This window comes from Stenella coeruleoalba (assembly GCF_951394435.1).
Source record: "Stenella coeruleoalba genome assembly, chromosome: 8".
NCBI lineage: Eukaryota > Metazoa > Chordata > Mammalia > Artiodactyla > Delphinidae > Stenella > Stenella coeruleoalba.
Window position 1 is genome coordinate 93,863,389 of NC_137154.1, and position 16,074 is coordinate 93,879,462.

Genomic DNA, 16,074 nt, shown 5'->3' on the forward strand with positions numbered 1-16,074 from the left:
CGCTCCGCAGCGGTTCTGGCTCCCTGACGCCGCTGCTCGGGCTCCCTGACGCCTCGGCTCGGGGGCGGGGCATCTCGAGGCTCCGCCCCTATGACGTCAGCCTAGCGGGGCGTGGCCTGGCAGGCGGTCGGAGGTTTCAGTCTCAGTCCCGCAGAGCGGCGACCGGAGGCAAGCATCCCAGCTCTGGCTTCTGCTCCCGCTCCGGAGGATGCGGCTCGACTAGGATGCTGCCGCGCCTGATAGTGCAGCTTCCGGCCCTCCTCAGCCTGCTCCTCGGCTTTCGCGCGCACGGTAAGGATCGGGGTCTAGCCCTGACCTCTCCGCGCCCGTCCCGCTCCCCCTCCTACCGGTCGTCACTCCTACATTAAAGTTCTGAGTCCCACGGAGAATCACGTCTGGTTTGCCCTCTACGGAGAGGGGCACCCATTATCTCCCTACTCCCCGAATCTCCCTCATTCTGGCAAGCCTGGGTCTCAGGCTCACCCGTTGTGGACGTAGAAGAGACTGAGATTGACTAGGGGAGGGGGAAGTATGGATAGAGAAGTTAAATGACCCCCCCCCACACACACAAGTCACCGTCCACCCGCCTCCCTGTGCGTCATAAATTTACCCCTGGCTTTTTTGTTGTTCTAGTTCAAATGAAGAGACTGCTGGTCCCTCTGGGGAATTACTTTGATCTCAGTCTGACTCTACCTTCCCTTAGCTCTCCGATTAATCTATTTCTGCCCCGTGCCATGTCACCCTATCTCAGCACTTTTCCCCCACTATTACCTGTCACCCCCATCGGATCATCCCTTCTCCTTCTTTAGCCCCCAGTGCTCTCCCACTGCCACCTGCCTCCCTCCTCCCTACTGCTACTCCTTAGCTCACCTAACCCAGCCAGAAATCCTGGAAAGTTTCTGCAATTGAAAAGACTAAATCCTGAAGGGAGAAAATGAAAGGGCTGGGAGCCGGAGGGACCAGGAGCGGAGGCAGGGAGAGCAGGGACTGAAACTGCTTCTACATGACGCCAGAATACGAAGTAAAACATGCAGTCACCATTCACATGATAGAGAGCTGAGCTGGGGATGTGCAGCCCCAACACCACAATGACCCACTGTGTTTTTCACTTTCCGTATACTGTTTTGAAATCGAGACACAGACTTGAGGATCAAAGACAGTATAAGAAAGAAAGCAAGGGACCGGGACACATGTGCTTTCTAAGTGAGGATGACAGTCAGAAAAAAGAAGCATTATTAGAGAGATGATGAGAAGTTGGAGAACAAGGGAAGCCTGGGAGTCGCTGTCAGATGGAGAGACATTAAGGGATCGAGGAGGAGAGAAGAGGAGCTGAATGTGGGTATTGGCCTTGACGTACTTCATTGCATTCGATTGGCAAGACTCTTAAAGTAGGTGTATTTATCACATTCTTACAAATGAGAGAACAAGTTCAGGGAGGTTAAATGATTTGTCTGAGTCACACTAGCAAGTGCTAGTTTGAGGCTCTTGAAGTTAGTTTCCCGTGGTGAGAGGTGTAGCTGGCTGTGAGGGGAACACAGGAGGTGGAGAGAGGCACTGGTACTTAATAAATATCACCTTGGAGCCAAGGGTGCCAGCTCTTTGTGGAAACGTCCTCAGCCCAGTCTAGACCCAGGGCTGCCTGTTCCACTCAGCCTGAGGCTGGGCATCTGGCTGCAGTAAAGCCCTCCGAGAAGTGGGGGCAAGCACTCAGCTTGGGGTTCTGTGAAGAGAAACAGGTAGATGCCAACTAGCAGGATATCTGTGTACTCAAAGAACTCCAGAGAGGGGGGCCTTGGGCTAGAGCCAGGGCTGGGACCAGGGTGGGGACCAGGTGTGGGGACGGAGAGCAGGCCTTGGGATGGGGCTGGAGCAGGGACAGGGATTGGGCAGAGCCAGGGACCAGCTCATCTGAGAGCTCATTGTGGGCACATCTTAGCCCTCAGCCCCTGCCTTCTTGCCTGGGAGGCATCACACCGACCTTGGCTCTTCTCAACCAGCACTTCTGCTTCTGATCACCTACAGCACAGGACAGTGATTTAAGGACACTATACTAGCTCTGGGATCAGACGCATCTGGATTCAAAGGCCCACTCTACCGCTTACTACCCCATTGACCTTGGGCAAGTCACTTAGCCTCTCTGAACCTTCCTTTCTTCTCTGGTGAAATTGGGGTAATAAATGCCTACCTTGTAGGATTACTGTGATAATTAAATGAGACAATATATGTAAAGTACTTAGCTGAGTGCTCAGCTCAAGGTAAAGTGCTCAGTAAATGGGAGCTGTTAGAATGCCTGCCACCATCACCACCATCATCTCCTCCCTGGCAGGGAGGTGGAGGGGACCTCTGCTAGCTCTGGTACTGACACTGTTCTCCCTGCGGACAGAACTGCCCAGACCTTCATCTGCGTGGTTTGAAGCAGAATTTTTCTACCACGTCCTCCACTGGACTCCCATCCCGAATCAGTCTGAAAGTACCTACTATGAAGTGGAGCTCCTGCGGTAAGCAAAAGGGAGGATGGAGAAAGGAGGGAGGTGAGTGAGGGAGTGGGTGAGTCCATCCCCTTCTACCCACCCTGGCATGGGAAGATACCTGCCTTGTTACTGAAATGACACCGGGAAGGACCCTGGCACATATCCATCAGTTGACAAGTACTGATCAAGTCTCATATGGGCAGAGTAGTGTGCTGGAAGCTCTGGGTGAGAAAGCCAAGGTATTGCCTTTATCCTCAAGATTTTTCCATGTTATTGGAAAAACAGGAAAAGCATCCGTAAGCCAGTTGGAGAACAAGGAAGCCCTAAGGACTACAGATGTAGTTGGGAGAAAGGAGGGATTGGGCTGTGTTGCAGGGAGTGGCAAGTTTTCCTGGATGAGTTGGCGTTTGAGCTACTCGTATTCCAATCTAAGAGTCTTCTAGAGCACAGAGAAATTGGTACAGAGTCCCAGAACCAAGGGAGATCCCCTTGCAACTAGATGCCCCGGACTAAAGGGAATACCCTGAGGGCTATACCGTCATGAGAGCTCTCCCCTGGCCTCTTGCTTCCCTCCTAAAGGAGTTAGGTTTGAGCACAAGTTCCTCTCCCAATGCCTACCCCGCTATCTCCCCAGGTATGGAGTAGAGCCCATCTACTGGAACCCCATCCGCAGCTGTAGCCAAACCTTGGTGCTGTCCTGTGATCTCACCATGCAGACCCTGGACCTGTATCATAGCAATGGTTACCGAGCCAGAGTCCGGGCAGTGGACGGAGGCCAGCACTCAAACTGGACCTCTCCCAACACCCGCTTCTCTGTGGATGAAGGTGCTTTTCCTCCCCGGGACCTAGAACATGGCTTTCAGGGTCCTTTCTGGCCGGAAGCTCTAGTCTAGAACTTTTCTTTCCATTCCCATAGCTCGCCTCATCTGCCTGGCTTCCTGGCCGGGGACTTAGTTGCCCAAACAAGCCTGAGTCAGGACTTTGGAGAAGGTTTAGATGAAAATAGCCAAGTTATTCAAGATTTAAAAGGGAACTGGAGTTGTTTATCCTACAGAAGAGAAGTCTTGGGGTGAGTTGGGGCAGCTGAGTCACGAGGGTCAGGTTGGTGTACTTGTAGGGTTCTGGGAGGGGAAGCAAATCCATAAGCACTCAGCATAGGGCAGCAAGCTGGAGGCAGAATTTCTATCAGGTCCTCCTCCCTTTAAGAATGAATTCCTCGGGGTCAGTGTGTGAGGCTTTGAAGCAGAGAGGTGCTATTGAAGCAAAGTTGGGAGTTTCTCTCTGCAGAGAGAAAAGAATAAGCCCCAAATGTGATGGGATTCTTTCCTTCTGCAGATTGGGACTGACTGTGCGCTATGTGTGCGGCAAGGCTGCTCTGCAGAATTCAGAATGATGCTCTTGGAGGTCATTGTCTCCCAAATGCCTGCCCACAGGCCGGTACTCCACTGGCTGCAGAAACATCACTGAAGAGTGTGTTTAAAACAGGCATTTCCTGGGCTTCCCTGGTGGCGCAGTGGTTGAGAGTCCGCCTGCCGATGCAGGGGACACGGGTTCGTGCCCTGGTCCGGGAAGATCCCACATGCCAGGGAGCGGCTGTGCTCCGCAGCGGGAGAGGCCACAACAGTGAGAGGCCCATATACCGCAAAAAAAATAAAAATAAAAAAAAAATAGACCTTTCCAGGGCCCAGCTTCCAAAATTCAGATTCACTATGTCTTGAGTGGGTCTGGGCATCTGCGTTTTTAACATGCTCCCCAGGATATCCTTATGTTCTGCCAGGTTGAGAAACCTGTAGCCCAGGTTTTAGGGTGGGTAAAGCTTGACCCTGGAGGCCAGGTATGGATGGGGTGCCCAGGCCCTCCCCAGGCTGCACGCCTCATGGTTTTGTCTCCCGACTCAGTGACTCTGACAGTTGCCGGCGTGAAGCTAGAGGTGCACGATGGCATCATCTTTGGGGTGATCCAGCTCCCCAGGCCCAAGATGGCCCCTGCAGGCGACACATATGAAAGCATCTTCCACAACTTCCGGGAGTATGAGATTGAGGTTCGCAAGGTACCAGGACGATATAAGGTATGGGATTCCCCAAGGCCAGGCTTCCCTTGTGTACCCCTGGGGAACTTTTCCAGCAGAGTCGAGAGAGCTTGTGGGGCAAGTGGGGGTAGTCAAGATGGCCTGAGCCCTTAAACCTGTGCTTCTGCCACGTGGCAGGGACGACAGTGCCCGCTAGGTGTCAGGCAGCGCAGGAGATGTTATAACTATTGCTTCCAACCCCCTTGCAGGTGGGGATTTTATTCCATGTTATAGATGGCAAAATGAAGCTCTCAGAGGCTATGAAAATGCCCAAGCACACTCCCATAAATGGGAGATCTGGAATCTGCAAAATCCATCCTCTTTCCTTTCAACCACAGTTGATTCTAGCCTCTTCTGGGATGGTCCTCAGTATCTATAAAATACTTCCTTTTTGCTTTTTTTTTTTTTAACATCTTTATTGGAGTATAATTGCTTTACAATGTTGTGTTAGTTTCTGCTGTATGACAAAGTGAATCAGCTATACGTATACATATATCCCCATATCCCCTCCCTCTTGCGTCTCCCTCCCACCCTCCCTATCCCTCCCCTCTAGGTGGTCACAAAGCACCGAGCTGATCTCCGTGCTATGCCGCTGCTTCCCACTAGCTATCTATTTTACATTTGGTAGTGCTTATATGTCAATGCCACTCTCTTACTTCGTCCTAGCTTACCCTTCCCCCTCCCCGTGTCCTCAAGTCCCTTCTCTACGTCTGCGTCTTTATTCCTGTCCTACCCCTAGGTTCTTCAGAACCATTTTTTTTTTTAGATTCCACATATATGTGTTAGCATACAGTATTTGTTTTTCTCTTTCTGACTTACTTCACTCTGTATGACAGACTCTAGGTCCATCCACCTCACTACAAATAACTCATTTCGTTTCTTTTTATTGCTGAGTAATATCCCATTGTATATACGCGCCACATCTTCTTGATCCATTCTTCTGTTGATGGACACTTAGGTTGCTTCCATGTCCTGGCTACTGTAAATAGTGCTGCAATGAACATTGTGGTACATGACTCTTTTTGAATTATGGTTTTCTCAGGGTATATGCCCAGTAGTGGGATTGCTGGGTCATATGGTAGTTCAATTTTTAATGTTTTAAGGAACCTCCATACTGGCTGTGTCAACTTACATTCCCACCAACAGTGTAAGAGGGTTCCCTTTTCTCCACACCCTCTCCAGCATTTATTGTTTGTAGATTTTTTAATCATGGCCGTTGTGACCTGTGTGAGGTGATACCTCATTGTGGTTTTGATTTGCATTTCTCTAATGATTAGTGATGTTGAGCATCCTTTCATGTTTGTTGGCAATCTGTATGTCTTCTTTGGAGAAACGTCTACTTAGGTCTTCTGCCCATTTTTGGATTGGGTTGTTTGTTTTTTGATATTGAGCTGCATGAGCTGCTTGTATATTTTGGAGATTAATCCTTTGTCAGTTGCTTCATTTGCAAATATTTTCTCCCATTCTGAGGGTTGTCTTTTCGCCTTGTTTATGGCTTCCTTTGCTCCTTTTTGATTTTAATACAAACTAAATCATGGTAATCACAGAGATCTTGGGCTGCCTCGATAATGCAGGGTTTTTTATCTTAGAAAAAGACCACTAAAGGGGGTTGGCCTTCAGTGCTTTAGAGCATCTCTAAAGCCCCTTCGGCTCTCAGCTTGCATATGGCATGGAACAAGGATATCGTGTTTACTGCTCTGATTGTTTTCGTTTCAGTCCCATGACAAGATAAAACATGAAAACTTTAACCTCCCAGTCCCGAGAGGGGTGGGAGAGTTCTGTGTCAGGGTGAAACCATCTGTCAGCTCCCGAGTGAACAAGGAGGTCTGGTCCAAGGAGGAGTGCATCGTGCTCACCCCGCCGTGTGAGTTGGTCAGGGCTGCTGTCTGGGCAGAAGGGAGGCAGGAAGGGCCTCTCACTTCTGAAAAGCATTCCACTGAGGGCTGCCGATGTGGGGCACTGTGCTAGGTGCCCCCCAACTGCGACACAGCTCTCCATCCTCACACAGCTCTATGAAAGAGCTCCTATTGTCCCCATTTTAGAGATGCAGAAACTGAGGCTCAGTACCTATAAGCAACTTCCAGGGTGTGGCCACAAAGCCAGGTCTCCCAGCTCTGCGGGTGCTTCCACTGGAGCCCAGCTGCACTCCCAGGAGCCCTTCTGCAGCACTCCTCAGCCAGCTGTGGTGGTTCCTGTTTGTTACATTCCTCCGCTGTCTTTTCTTAGAGCTGGGGGCACCAAGGGCTTCTCCGAACTTCCCCTCCTCCCCCTCAGAGGAAAGCAGAACTGAGCTGACTCCTCCCCACAGCTGCAAAAGTCAGCAAATACTGTGCCAGGCTCTCAGCCCGGTGCTGGAAAGGGGAGGGAGGGAAGGGAAAATGGCATGTGAAGGCTGTGGTTCTGCCCACAAGGATCTTACAGTCTGGCTGGGAAGACAGGGTGTGCCCAGAGCAGGCTGTAACTAGCTACTCAGGACAACATATGTCAAGTGCCCAGCGAATCATGCCAACAGTCAGTGCGCTGGGAGTGCCCGGTCCAGTGTGGGCAGCGTCCAGCAATGACCAGAGGGACTCCTTACTTTTCTGCAGTACATTTCAGTTTATGGCAGACACGCACAAACTCATTGTCATTTCAGCCTCACTCTGCCTTACTGAAGCAGAGGAAGGCACCATCTGTGTGCCAGGCGGCCTTAAGAGCTTTTCAACATCCACTCACTGATATAGAAATAGTTTTGTATACAGGTCTAGGTTCAAATCTCAGCGTCGTCACTTATGAAATATATGACCTTGGGCAACTTGCTTAACCCCTCTGGGCCTCAGGATGCTAACCTATAAAAATAGGGAAGATAATAGTATTCACCTCCTAAGGTGGCTATAAGAATCAGGTGACATAGTACAGTAGTCCCCCCCCCTTATCTGAAGGGCATACGTTCCAACACCCCCAGTGGATGCCTTGAAAGCATGTATATATACTATGCTTTTTCTCTATACATACATACCTATGACAAAGTTTAGTCTATAAATTAAACAAAAATTTAAGAGAATGCCCAAATTGACACCATCACTACTCTTGCACTTTGGGGCCATTATTGAGTAAAATAAGGGTTACTTGAACAAAAGCACGGGATACCACAACAGTCCATCTGATAACTGAGGCAGCCACTAAGTGACTCACGGGTGGGATCTGCTGGACAGAGGGATGATTCATGTCCCGGGCCAGACAGAGTGGAGCAGTGTGAGATATCATCATGCTACTCAGAACGGCACACGATTTAACTGATGCATTGTTTATTTCTGGAAATCTTCCATTTAACGTTTTTGGACCACAGTTGAACACAGGTTAACTGAAACCACGAAAAGCAAAACCACAGATAAGGGGGGATATTATAAAGGGCTTGGTTCATGGTAAGTGCTGTGTGCTTCACAGCCATCTATGAGGTAGGCACTATTATTTTGCCCATTTCGTAGACGGTAAAACTAAGGCTCAGATAGGCTAAGTAATTTGTCCACAGCCTCACAGCTAGTAAGTGGTAGAGCTGGGATTTGAACCCAGGTCTGGCTGCTCCCAAAGCCTCCCTTCTTACCTGCTGTACCATCCTGCCCCACCGCTATGTATGCCTTCATGTGAGTTTTGTGCAGAGAGCTGGAGGCCATGTGTCTAGTGAGGGAATCCTTCAGGGCAGAGGTTGGAGGGCCAGGCAGGGACTCCCAAGAATCCTGGCGTGGCCTCCAGAGTTGTGGCCTAGAGGTAACCTGGGGGGTGTGTGGGGGGGGGTCACTCGGCCCCTCACCGAGAGGCTCCTGAGAGGGGCCATGGGATCCTCGGGGACTGCCCCTCCATATCCCATGGCACCAGGCTATAAACCCATCGCTCTGGGCCCACAGATTTCACCGTGACCAACCTCAGCATCTTCTCCACCTTTGTCCTGCTGCTCTGTGGAGCCCTGGCCTTCTTCCTGGCCCTCCAGCTATATGTGCAGCGCCGGGGGAAGCTGCCCACCGTCCTGGTGAGTCTCACGGGGAGGCCACTGCCCCATCCTTCCTGGCCCCACCAGGACTCCAGGAGGCAGGGAGAACCCTCCCAGGCAGGCCGTGTACCCTCAGCCCTGACATTATCAGAGGCACCTTCATCAAGCACCATGGGGGCGGAGGGAGGGCTTGAATGCCAAGCCCAGCACGGAGAATGTTGCCTTATAGTGGCCCAGATAAGACACAGTAATCCCAACCCGCCATGCGCCATTTTGTTACTATTTGCCAATAATTGGCCACAAAACAGCCCCTGTGCATTAGTACCTCGGAGTCAGGTAGTTATAGCCTCACTTTACAACTGAGGAAACTGAGGCGTAGAGAGATTGTTACGTGCAGAGGGTCCCACAGCCAGGAAGAGTCAGGGCCGGAGCCCAGCCTTTCCCATCCCTAGAGGCTGGCGATGGGTGCTCTGGAACAGGCAGACAAAGGGCTGCTGTCAGTGTGAGAGAGAGCAGAGCGGAGAGGTGATGCTGAGAGGCGAGCATCTCCGGACCTTCCCACAGCCTATCCTCTTGCTACACAGTGCTGACAAACACCGCATTTGTAGTCAGCCGGCCTCCAAAGTTCAGCTTGCCACATTGAGCAGCATTTCCAGACCACAGCCCGTCTCTGGCCTGGGATTCAGACTGGACCAAAGGTGGTCCCCACAGCTGACATTACTGTGATGGTCGAGGGCTCAGCTGTAAGGGTGGGCTCCTTCAGGGAGACCAGGGCCCAGGGAAGCTCACAGCTGGAAGGGGACCCTCCACAAGGATCCCAGGATCTCTAGGAAAAATAAGGAGAGAGACAGAGGCCCTCTGAAATTATTTTGAGTAAGAACTCTGGGATGGGGATGGAGGGGAGAGAAGAGGGGTGGGGCTGCCTGGTGAGTGCACCAAGGAACCTGCCCTCAGGGATGGGTAACTAGACAGCAGAGTAGTAGGAAAGGACCACTGGATGGGAGAGTCTTAGTTGGGCTTGGGAAAAGGCATCTAGTAAGAGAGAGGTAGCTGTTGAGTTACAGTTACCAAGCAAATACAACATGCAAAATGTTGTACGGAAGCAGCTGAGTAATGTGGCCACTGGTCCCAAGGGGCTTGATTACGTCTGGTGGGGCAGCCAACGAATCAACGATTACGTTTAATGCAAACCAGTGAAATGGACATAGATGCAAAAATGCCAAAGGAGATGACAAGCAACCTCTGTTTTTGTCGTTCTTTCTGAACATTTGGATCACAGAATTGACTTGTCCTCATGAGTTTTTTCGTCCTCAAGATAGGTACAGCCCAGTTTCCTTCCTCTAACGATCACAGCCGTTACTAACTTTATAAATAACATGCACTTGCTTGTTCTCATTCATTAGCTGCTTTGATCTGATCTTCAATGATTATCAAAGTAAGCATTGTTAAACAAGTGGGGATTACAAATCAGGACAGTTGAGTACCAATTCCAGATCTATTTGTTCTTTGCTGCTGTGTGACACTGGGCAAGTCATTTAACTTCTCTGAGGTTCAGTTTTCTCCTCTAGGAAACAGAGATAATAATACTTCTTTAGAGAATTATTAGAGAGTAAAATTCAGTTCACCAAGTGTTTATTGAGTGCTTTCTCTGTACCAGGCACTGTTCTAAGTATTTTACATGCATGAACCACAACTTGAGAAGGCAATACTGTCATTACTTCCATTTTGCATAGGAGGAACTAAAGCACAGAGAGGATAAATGATTTGGCCAAGGTGACACAGCTGATAAGAGGCAGACCTGGGATTTGAACCTGTGAAGTCTGGCTCCAGAATACACATCCTTAGTCACCAAGCCACATGATATCAATAGGGATACAACCAATAAGAGTTGCATTAGAGTCATCACATACAAAAGGAACAAGGGCAGATGTGCAACAGTGAGTCAGTAAGTCAGTCAACAAACCTTTGGAGTGCCTACTATGTGCCAGCTCAGTTTAAGCTCTGGGAACAGAGTGGCCCATAAGAACAGACGACTCCTGCCCTCAAGGAGTTTCTATTCTCTTGGGGTTGGAGATCGTGTGTGTGTGTGTGTGTGTGTGTGTGTGCGCGCGCGCGCATGTGGGGGCACAGAAAACAAAAAAATAACTCCAGGAACTAAGTGCTAGGAAAACATAAACTGGGTTAATGGGAAGAGAGTGTCTGGAGCACTGCTTTAGCAAGGGTGATTGGGAAAGTCTCTCTGAGGAGATGACATCTGAATTGAGACCTGAACGATAAGGAGGATACAGCCATACAAAGTGCTAGGAGAAGAGTATTCCAACCAGGAGTAGCCTGTGCAAAGGCCCTGAGACAGCACTGTCCAGAGCAAAAGGAACACCAGTGCGGCTGGGGCACAAGAGCAAGGGGGAGAGAGGTTAAGTGACTTCCCTGGGCCTCTGGGCAATTAATGGGGAACGAGGCCCCTCAGCTGCTAGCTCTGCTTGTTTCACTGCCCCACGCTGCAGCCAGGCTGTGTTTCTGTGAGTCACTCAGGGAGTGAAGAAATTAACTCAGTGTCTCACATCCAGCGTTGTAAGAGATGAAATGAATAACATGGGATAGGATAGGACAGGACAATACAATAGATCACAGTGCACAGGTAGTAACGAAAATAAGTATTTCGTAACAAAATAAGTATTTTCGTTACAAAATAAGTAACAAAATAAGTATTATTTTGTGAAATTGGTTTCAATCATATATGAGTTATATATTTATGGGCTATTTACATACAGGTTATTGTGTAACATATTTCTTACTTGGGGTCATAGTGGAAAAGAGTCTGAAACACATTTCTAGATCTCAGTGGGTCCAGCCTGCTTTCGGGTTTGAAAGGCACTGCTGATAGAGCCTCCCGAGAATGTTCACCTTTCCCTGCAGCCTCCCATTCTGCCTGTCATTCTGTCCGAAGTCCGAGAATACGGGCTTCTTAGATATCTGGCCTGAGTCAAACTGAGAATTGCATGAGGAGGAAAACTCAATTCTGAACCAAAACCGAAAGGACAAGTGGCAGTGTACTCCAGGCTCTGCACGACCCCTCTGTTGGAGCAGTACCTCCTGAACCCCTGGCCTCCCCTGGCCACACTGGGGCGGGTTCCTGCAGGTGACCCTCCCACCCCTCACTCTACCCTCTCCTCCCCAGGTCTTCAAGAAGCCCAGTCCCTTCAGCCTCATCAGCCAGCTTTCCTGCCCAGAGACCCAAGACACCATTCACCCCCTCGATGAGCAGGCCTTCCCCAAGGTGTCCCCAGAGCTGAGGAACTCGGAGCTGCACGGCAGCACGGACAGTGGCTTCAGCAGTGCCAAGCCATCCCTGCAGACTGATGAGCCCCAGTTCCACCTCCCTGCCCCCCACCCCCAGGCTGGGGGTACTTTGGGAAAGGGAGCGCCCCGGTTGCCGGAGGACAGCTGCAGTAGCGGCGGCAGCAAAAGTACAGACAGCGGGATCTGCCTGCAGGAGCCCAGCCTGAGTCCTGGCACGGAGCCCAGCTGGGAGCCGCAGGCGGGGAGCGACAGCCGGGACCAGCTTGACAGTGGCATTGGCCTGGTCCAGAACCCTGAGGGGCAGCCTGAGGATGTTCAGGGTGGCTCAGCTTTGGGCCCTGTGAGTCCCCTGGGACCGGAGGTGGCTGCGGGAGAAGACCCAGCTGCAGGGGCCTTCCAGGGCTACCTGAAGCAGACCCGGTGCCCGGAGGAGAGGGCAGCCGAGGCGGGCGGCCTGGAAGAAGAGTCCTCCTCAACAGATGGCCTTGGCCCCAAATTCAAGACATGCGTGGACGCTGAGGTGGACTGGCCTCTACCAGCCCTGGCCAAGGGCTATTTGAAACAGGACCCCCCAGAAATGACTCTCACTCCCTCAGGGGCCCCAGCTGGACAGTGGAACCCACCAACTGAGGATTGGTCACTCCTGGGCTTGACCCGCTGTGGTGACCTTGGAGCATCTGACTGGAGCTTTGCCCACGACCTTGCCCCTCTGGACTGTGTGGCAGCCCCAGGCGGTCTCCTGGGCAGCTTTGACTCAGACCTGGTCGCCCTGCCACTCATCTCCAGCCTGCACTCAAGTGAGTGACTCGGGCCAGAGGGCTGCTTTTGGTTTCCGCTGCACCCTGCCTGGACCCAGAGGGGCCCCAGGGGATGAAAGTGAAACACGAGGCCAGTCTGGGCACTTTTCTGCAAGCGTAGTGAGGCCAGCGCCAGGCCTGGTAAGTGTCCAGGGCAGGAGGACACTCAGCTAGCACAGGGTACATGTGTGGCATTGGCCTCCTCTGCAGACGGGGCCCTGCAAACTCTGGCGGAACTGAGAAGGGCAGGGCAGAGATCTCCACCTCCTTGGGATGCTTCCCATATTGTAAAGGACTGCTTGCTCAGGGGAATCATGGGGCCTTTTGGAGTTGTGGTGAGGCCACCAGGCTGAAGTCAGCTCAGAGAGCCAGGCCGCCCTGCTGAGGCCAGCCATGTGTCAGGGCCTCCAGCAGGATAGAGGGCCGAGAGGATGGAGGCTTCAGGGCCTCGCTGCAGGGGCCATTTCTAGGAGGTAAAAGAGGGAGCAGGGGTCAAAGGGAGCTGAGATGCAGAAGGGGGCTTCTGGCTCAGAATCCAGTGCTCTGGGGATGGCTTGTGTCCATCTGCAGACAGCACCCTCTTTCAAGCAACTAGAGCAGCATCCCCCTGGGGCACTTGGAGTGGCCAAGCCATGCACTACCCTCACCCTGCTGCCCACACCATCTTGCTGACAGTACCAGCGAAAGCATGGGTGTTTGTACTGGTCAAAACTCAGGCCTTCAGGTGGCCTCTAGGCTTGGACGCCACCTTATCTGCCCAAGAGGGTCAGGGTTAGGACCTGCACTGTGTTTGCTGCTGACATCCAGCTATAGGACAGGACACTGGGGTAGGGTCTCTGTTCAATGATCAGCTGTGCGACCTTGGGCCAGCCACTTCTCAGAGGGCCTCAGTTATCCCATCTGTGATGTAAAGAATCTCTAGGGGACCCTTCTAGATGATGGATGGATGATAGCCAAGCTGGCTTCTGGGGTGACATCTCCAACCCCAACTGACCCTGGGTAGGGAGGAAGCCACGCCTTCACAGAGCTGGCTTCTTTCCCATGCCGCAGGCTAACTGATGTAGCAAGAGTGCATGGCATTGTGCTGAGACAACAATCAGACCCTGGGCCCAGAGAGGGGGCAGGTGTGGGCCCCGCTTCCCCACAGTCAGTTTAGAATCTGTCTGCAAAGCCATTTTACAATCCGTGGGCAGGGAACCTGGGAGGGGTGATAGGCCTGGGGCGTGCCCACCGCCCAAGTCATCCTCGGCCCTGTGTTTTCCGTGGCATTCTGGGAATAGACATCAGGCCCAGGGAATCCAGCCAGAGCCCCTTCCACTCTGCCAGGAAGCTCGTAGGCGCCAGTCCGATAATAACTCCCTCTAGAAACAGGCTTGAAGGAGGGGTTTCTCAGCGTTTCCTTGGAAGGTTTATTTATTTATTTTGTTCATTTATTTATTGAAGAAGCAGCAAGATACAGGGAAAGAGTTCTGGGTATTTCGATAGCCTAGGAGTTCTCATTCTGATTTCACTGTTTCTAGCCGTGTGACCGTGGGAAAGCCACTTTTCCTCATCTGTGAAACCAGAAAACGTTGTCTGACTTGTTTCATTCATAAGGGTGTGAGGTTCCACTGACGACGAGGATGTGAATGTGCCTTGAACGCAGGCTCTGTAAATGAGTGACATGTGTTCTTTCTTCCAATAAATTGTCAGAACCACAGGAATCTTGGGAAACCAATCAGATTTCTGATGACACAGTGGCTGGTAGAGGCATCAAGTTGTTGACGACCGAGAATGATAATGAGTAGATGTGCGATGTCACTTTAAGCTACCAAGACTGAGGACTTAGGCTCAAATCAGGTCCAAGTCGTCATGTTAACATTTATTTTCTGTGACCGTGGGCAAGTTTCTTACTAAGTTCCAGTTTCTTCATCTATAAAATGGGAATAATCATTCCTCATGGGGATGTCAGGAGGTTTAAATGAGATCACACATGAAGAGTTACATTTAAAGCTGTATAGGGAAATGGACAGTTTTTCTTGGAAACAGGTGAAAATGAAAGAGATCATGAAAAATGTATGTTATGTGACGAAATTGCTGAAAGAGTACGTGAGGAAAGATAATGAATGCAACGTAAGGTATAGAGCATGTAATGTAATGAGAGGTAATGAAAATGAGTGTAAATGAAAGAGTATGCAGAGGGTTCTTCAAGAAGACTGAAAAGGAAACAGTGGGACAGAAAACACTATCTTTTGGATGTGAATTCTGACAACTTGAAAGGAGACCCGACAGCCCCTCCCTTCCAGGCAGACAGCAGACCAGGCATTCCTGGAGCCCCGCCAGCTGCTCCCCCCAACGTGGACGTGTGTCCCAGCAGTGCTTCTCGTAAGTGCAGAAGCCATCTGCATTCAATTCTAAAAGCAGCCTCCCCCTTCCACGAAAAGCCACGTGTGGGTTTCAGGCTCTCCCCGAGCTCAGCCCAGCCGGTGGAGCAGACCCAGGGCTTGGGGCCTGAGTTTGGGGTACACTTTGCTCTTTGTCGCAGCCTGGATCCTCCAGGAGGTGGTCGGGGACACCACATCTCTGTTCCCCTGTGTCATCTCTGATGATGCCTCTCCCCTTTTACTCTGAGAAAATAACCAGTTCTGGGGAAGCATTGATCCTGTTATCTTCAGAGAACTTGACTAATCTTATACCGTTTGGTATAAGATTATAAAAGCTCAGACTTTTGCCCCAAAGGCCTCCTTGTCAAATTGGTGTATGGGGTTGGTCACTTCCTCCTGGAAATGAGTGTTGGAGATGGCGTCTGCCCAAGGGAAGGGCCTCTGGGGCAGGTTGGATGAAGCCTGGCTGAGACATGAATAGGAAGTTTCAGAGAGTAAGACGAATCCCTCTCAAGGAACTGAGGCCAGTTTGGATGGCAGAGAGGAAGCATGGAGTAGTTCAAAGGAGAGAGTGGAGTCCAAGCACGTGAGCTCTTGCAGCAGGCTTCCCTTATGTGGAAGGAGTAGGAGTTTGTGCCGGGTCTCCTCCTCTTTTAAGCTGCTTTCTGACCACCCAGCACGGCCAGGGCCATGGGATAAACTGAGCGAGTTCTTCCAAACAGCAGTGAGACACTGCCAGGCTTCTTGGGAATTTGGAATAAAGTCTCCAAGAGATGGCCCCGTTTGTTCCTACACTGAGAAACCTCCTTCAAGGGCTTTTCTAAGCTGAAGGATGGGTGATTCTGCATTTCTATGAGCTAATGGAACTTCCACTTAGTAAGGAGATGGGAAGTGGGCATTCTACTGAACTCTGTTTTCCCGAGTTTGTAAATAGCTATAGTCAAAGAGTCTGCCTCGTCTTTCCCCAAAGATCTCCATCCCTCCCCACCCCACTCCCAATGCACACACGGTCACAGCACACACACCACCCCTGAGATGGTCCCACCCACTGCACTGAATGGAGCCCACAGGGCAGTGCAGGTGGAGGGTCGCTGAGCCCCGCCCACGA

General features: G+C 51.1%; 1 protein-coding gene across 1 annotated transcript; it reads left to right on the plus strand.

Annotated features, from left to right (window-relative positions):
• Nucleotides 1-224: 224 nt before the first annotated feature.
• Nucleotides 225-15,857, plus strand: IL10RA (interleukin 10 receptor subunit alpha; the record flags this gene model as incomplete). Its single annotated transcript, XM_079929121.1, has 7 exons — nt 225-291; nt 2,384-2,498; nt 3,106-3,296; nt 4,370-4,539; nt 6,256-6,403; nt 8,424-8,545; nt 11,685-15,857. 7 exons carry the CDS (start codon nt 225-227, stop codon nt 12,609-12,611), a joined length of 1,740 nt encoding a protein of 579 aa, XP_079785247.1. The 3' UTR covers nt 12,612-15,857.
• Between the last annotated feature and the right edge of the window lie 217 nt (nt 15,858-16,074).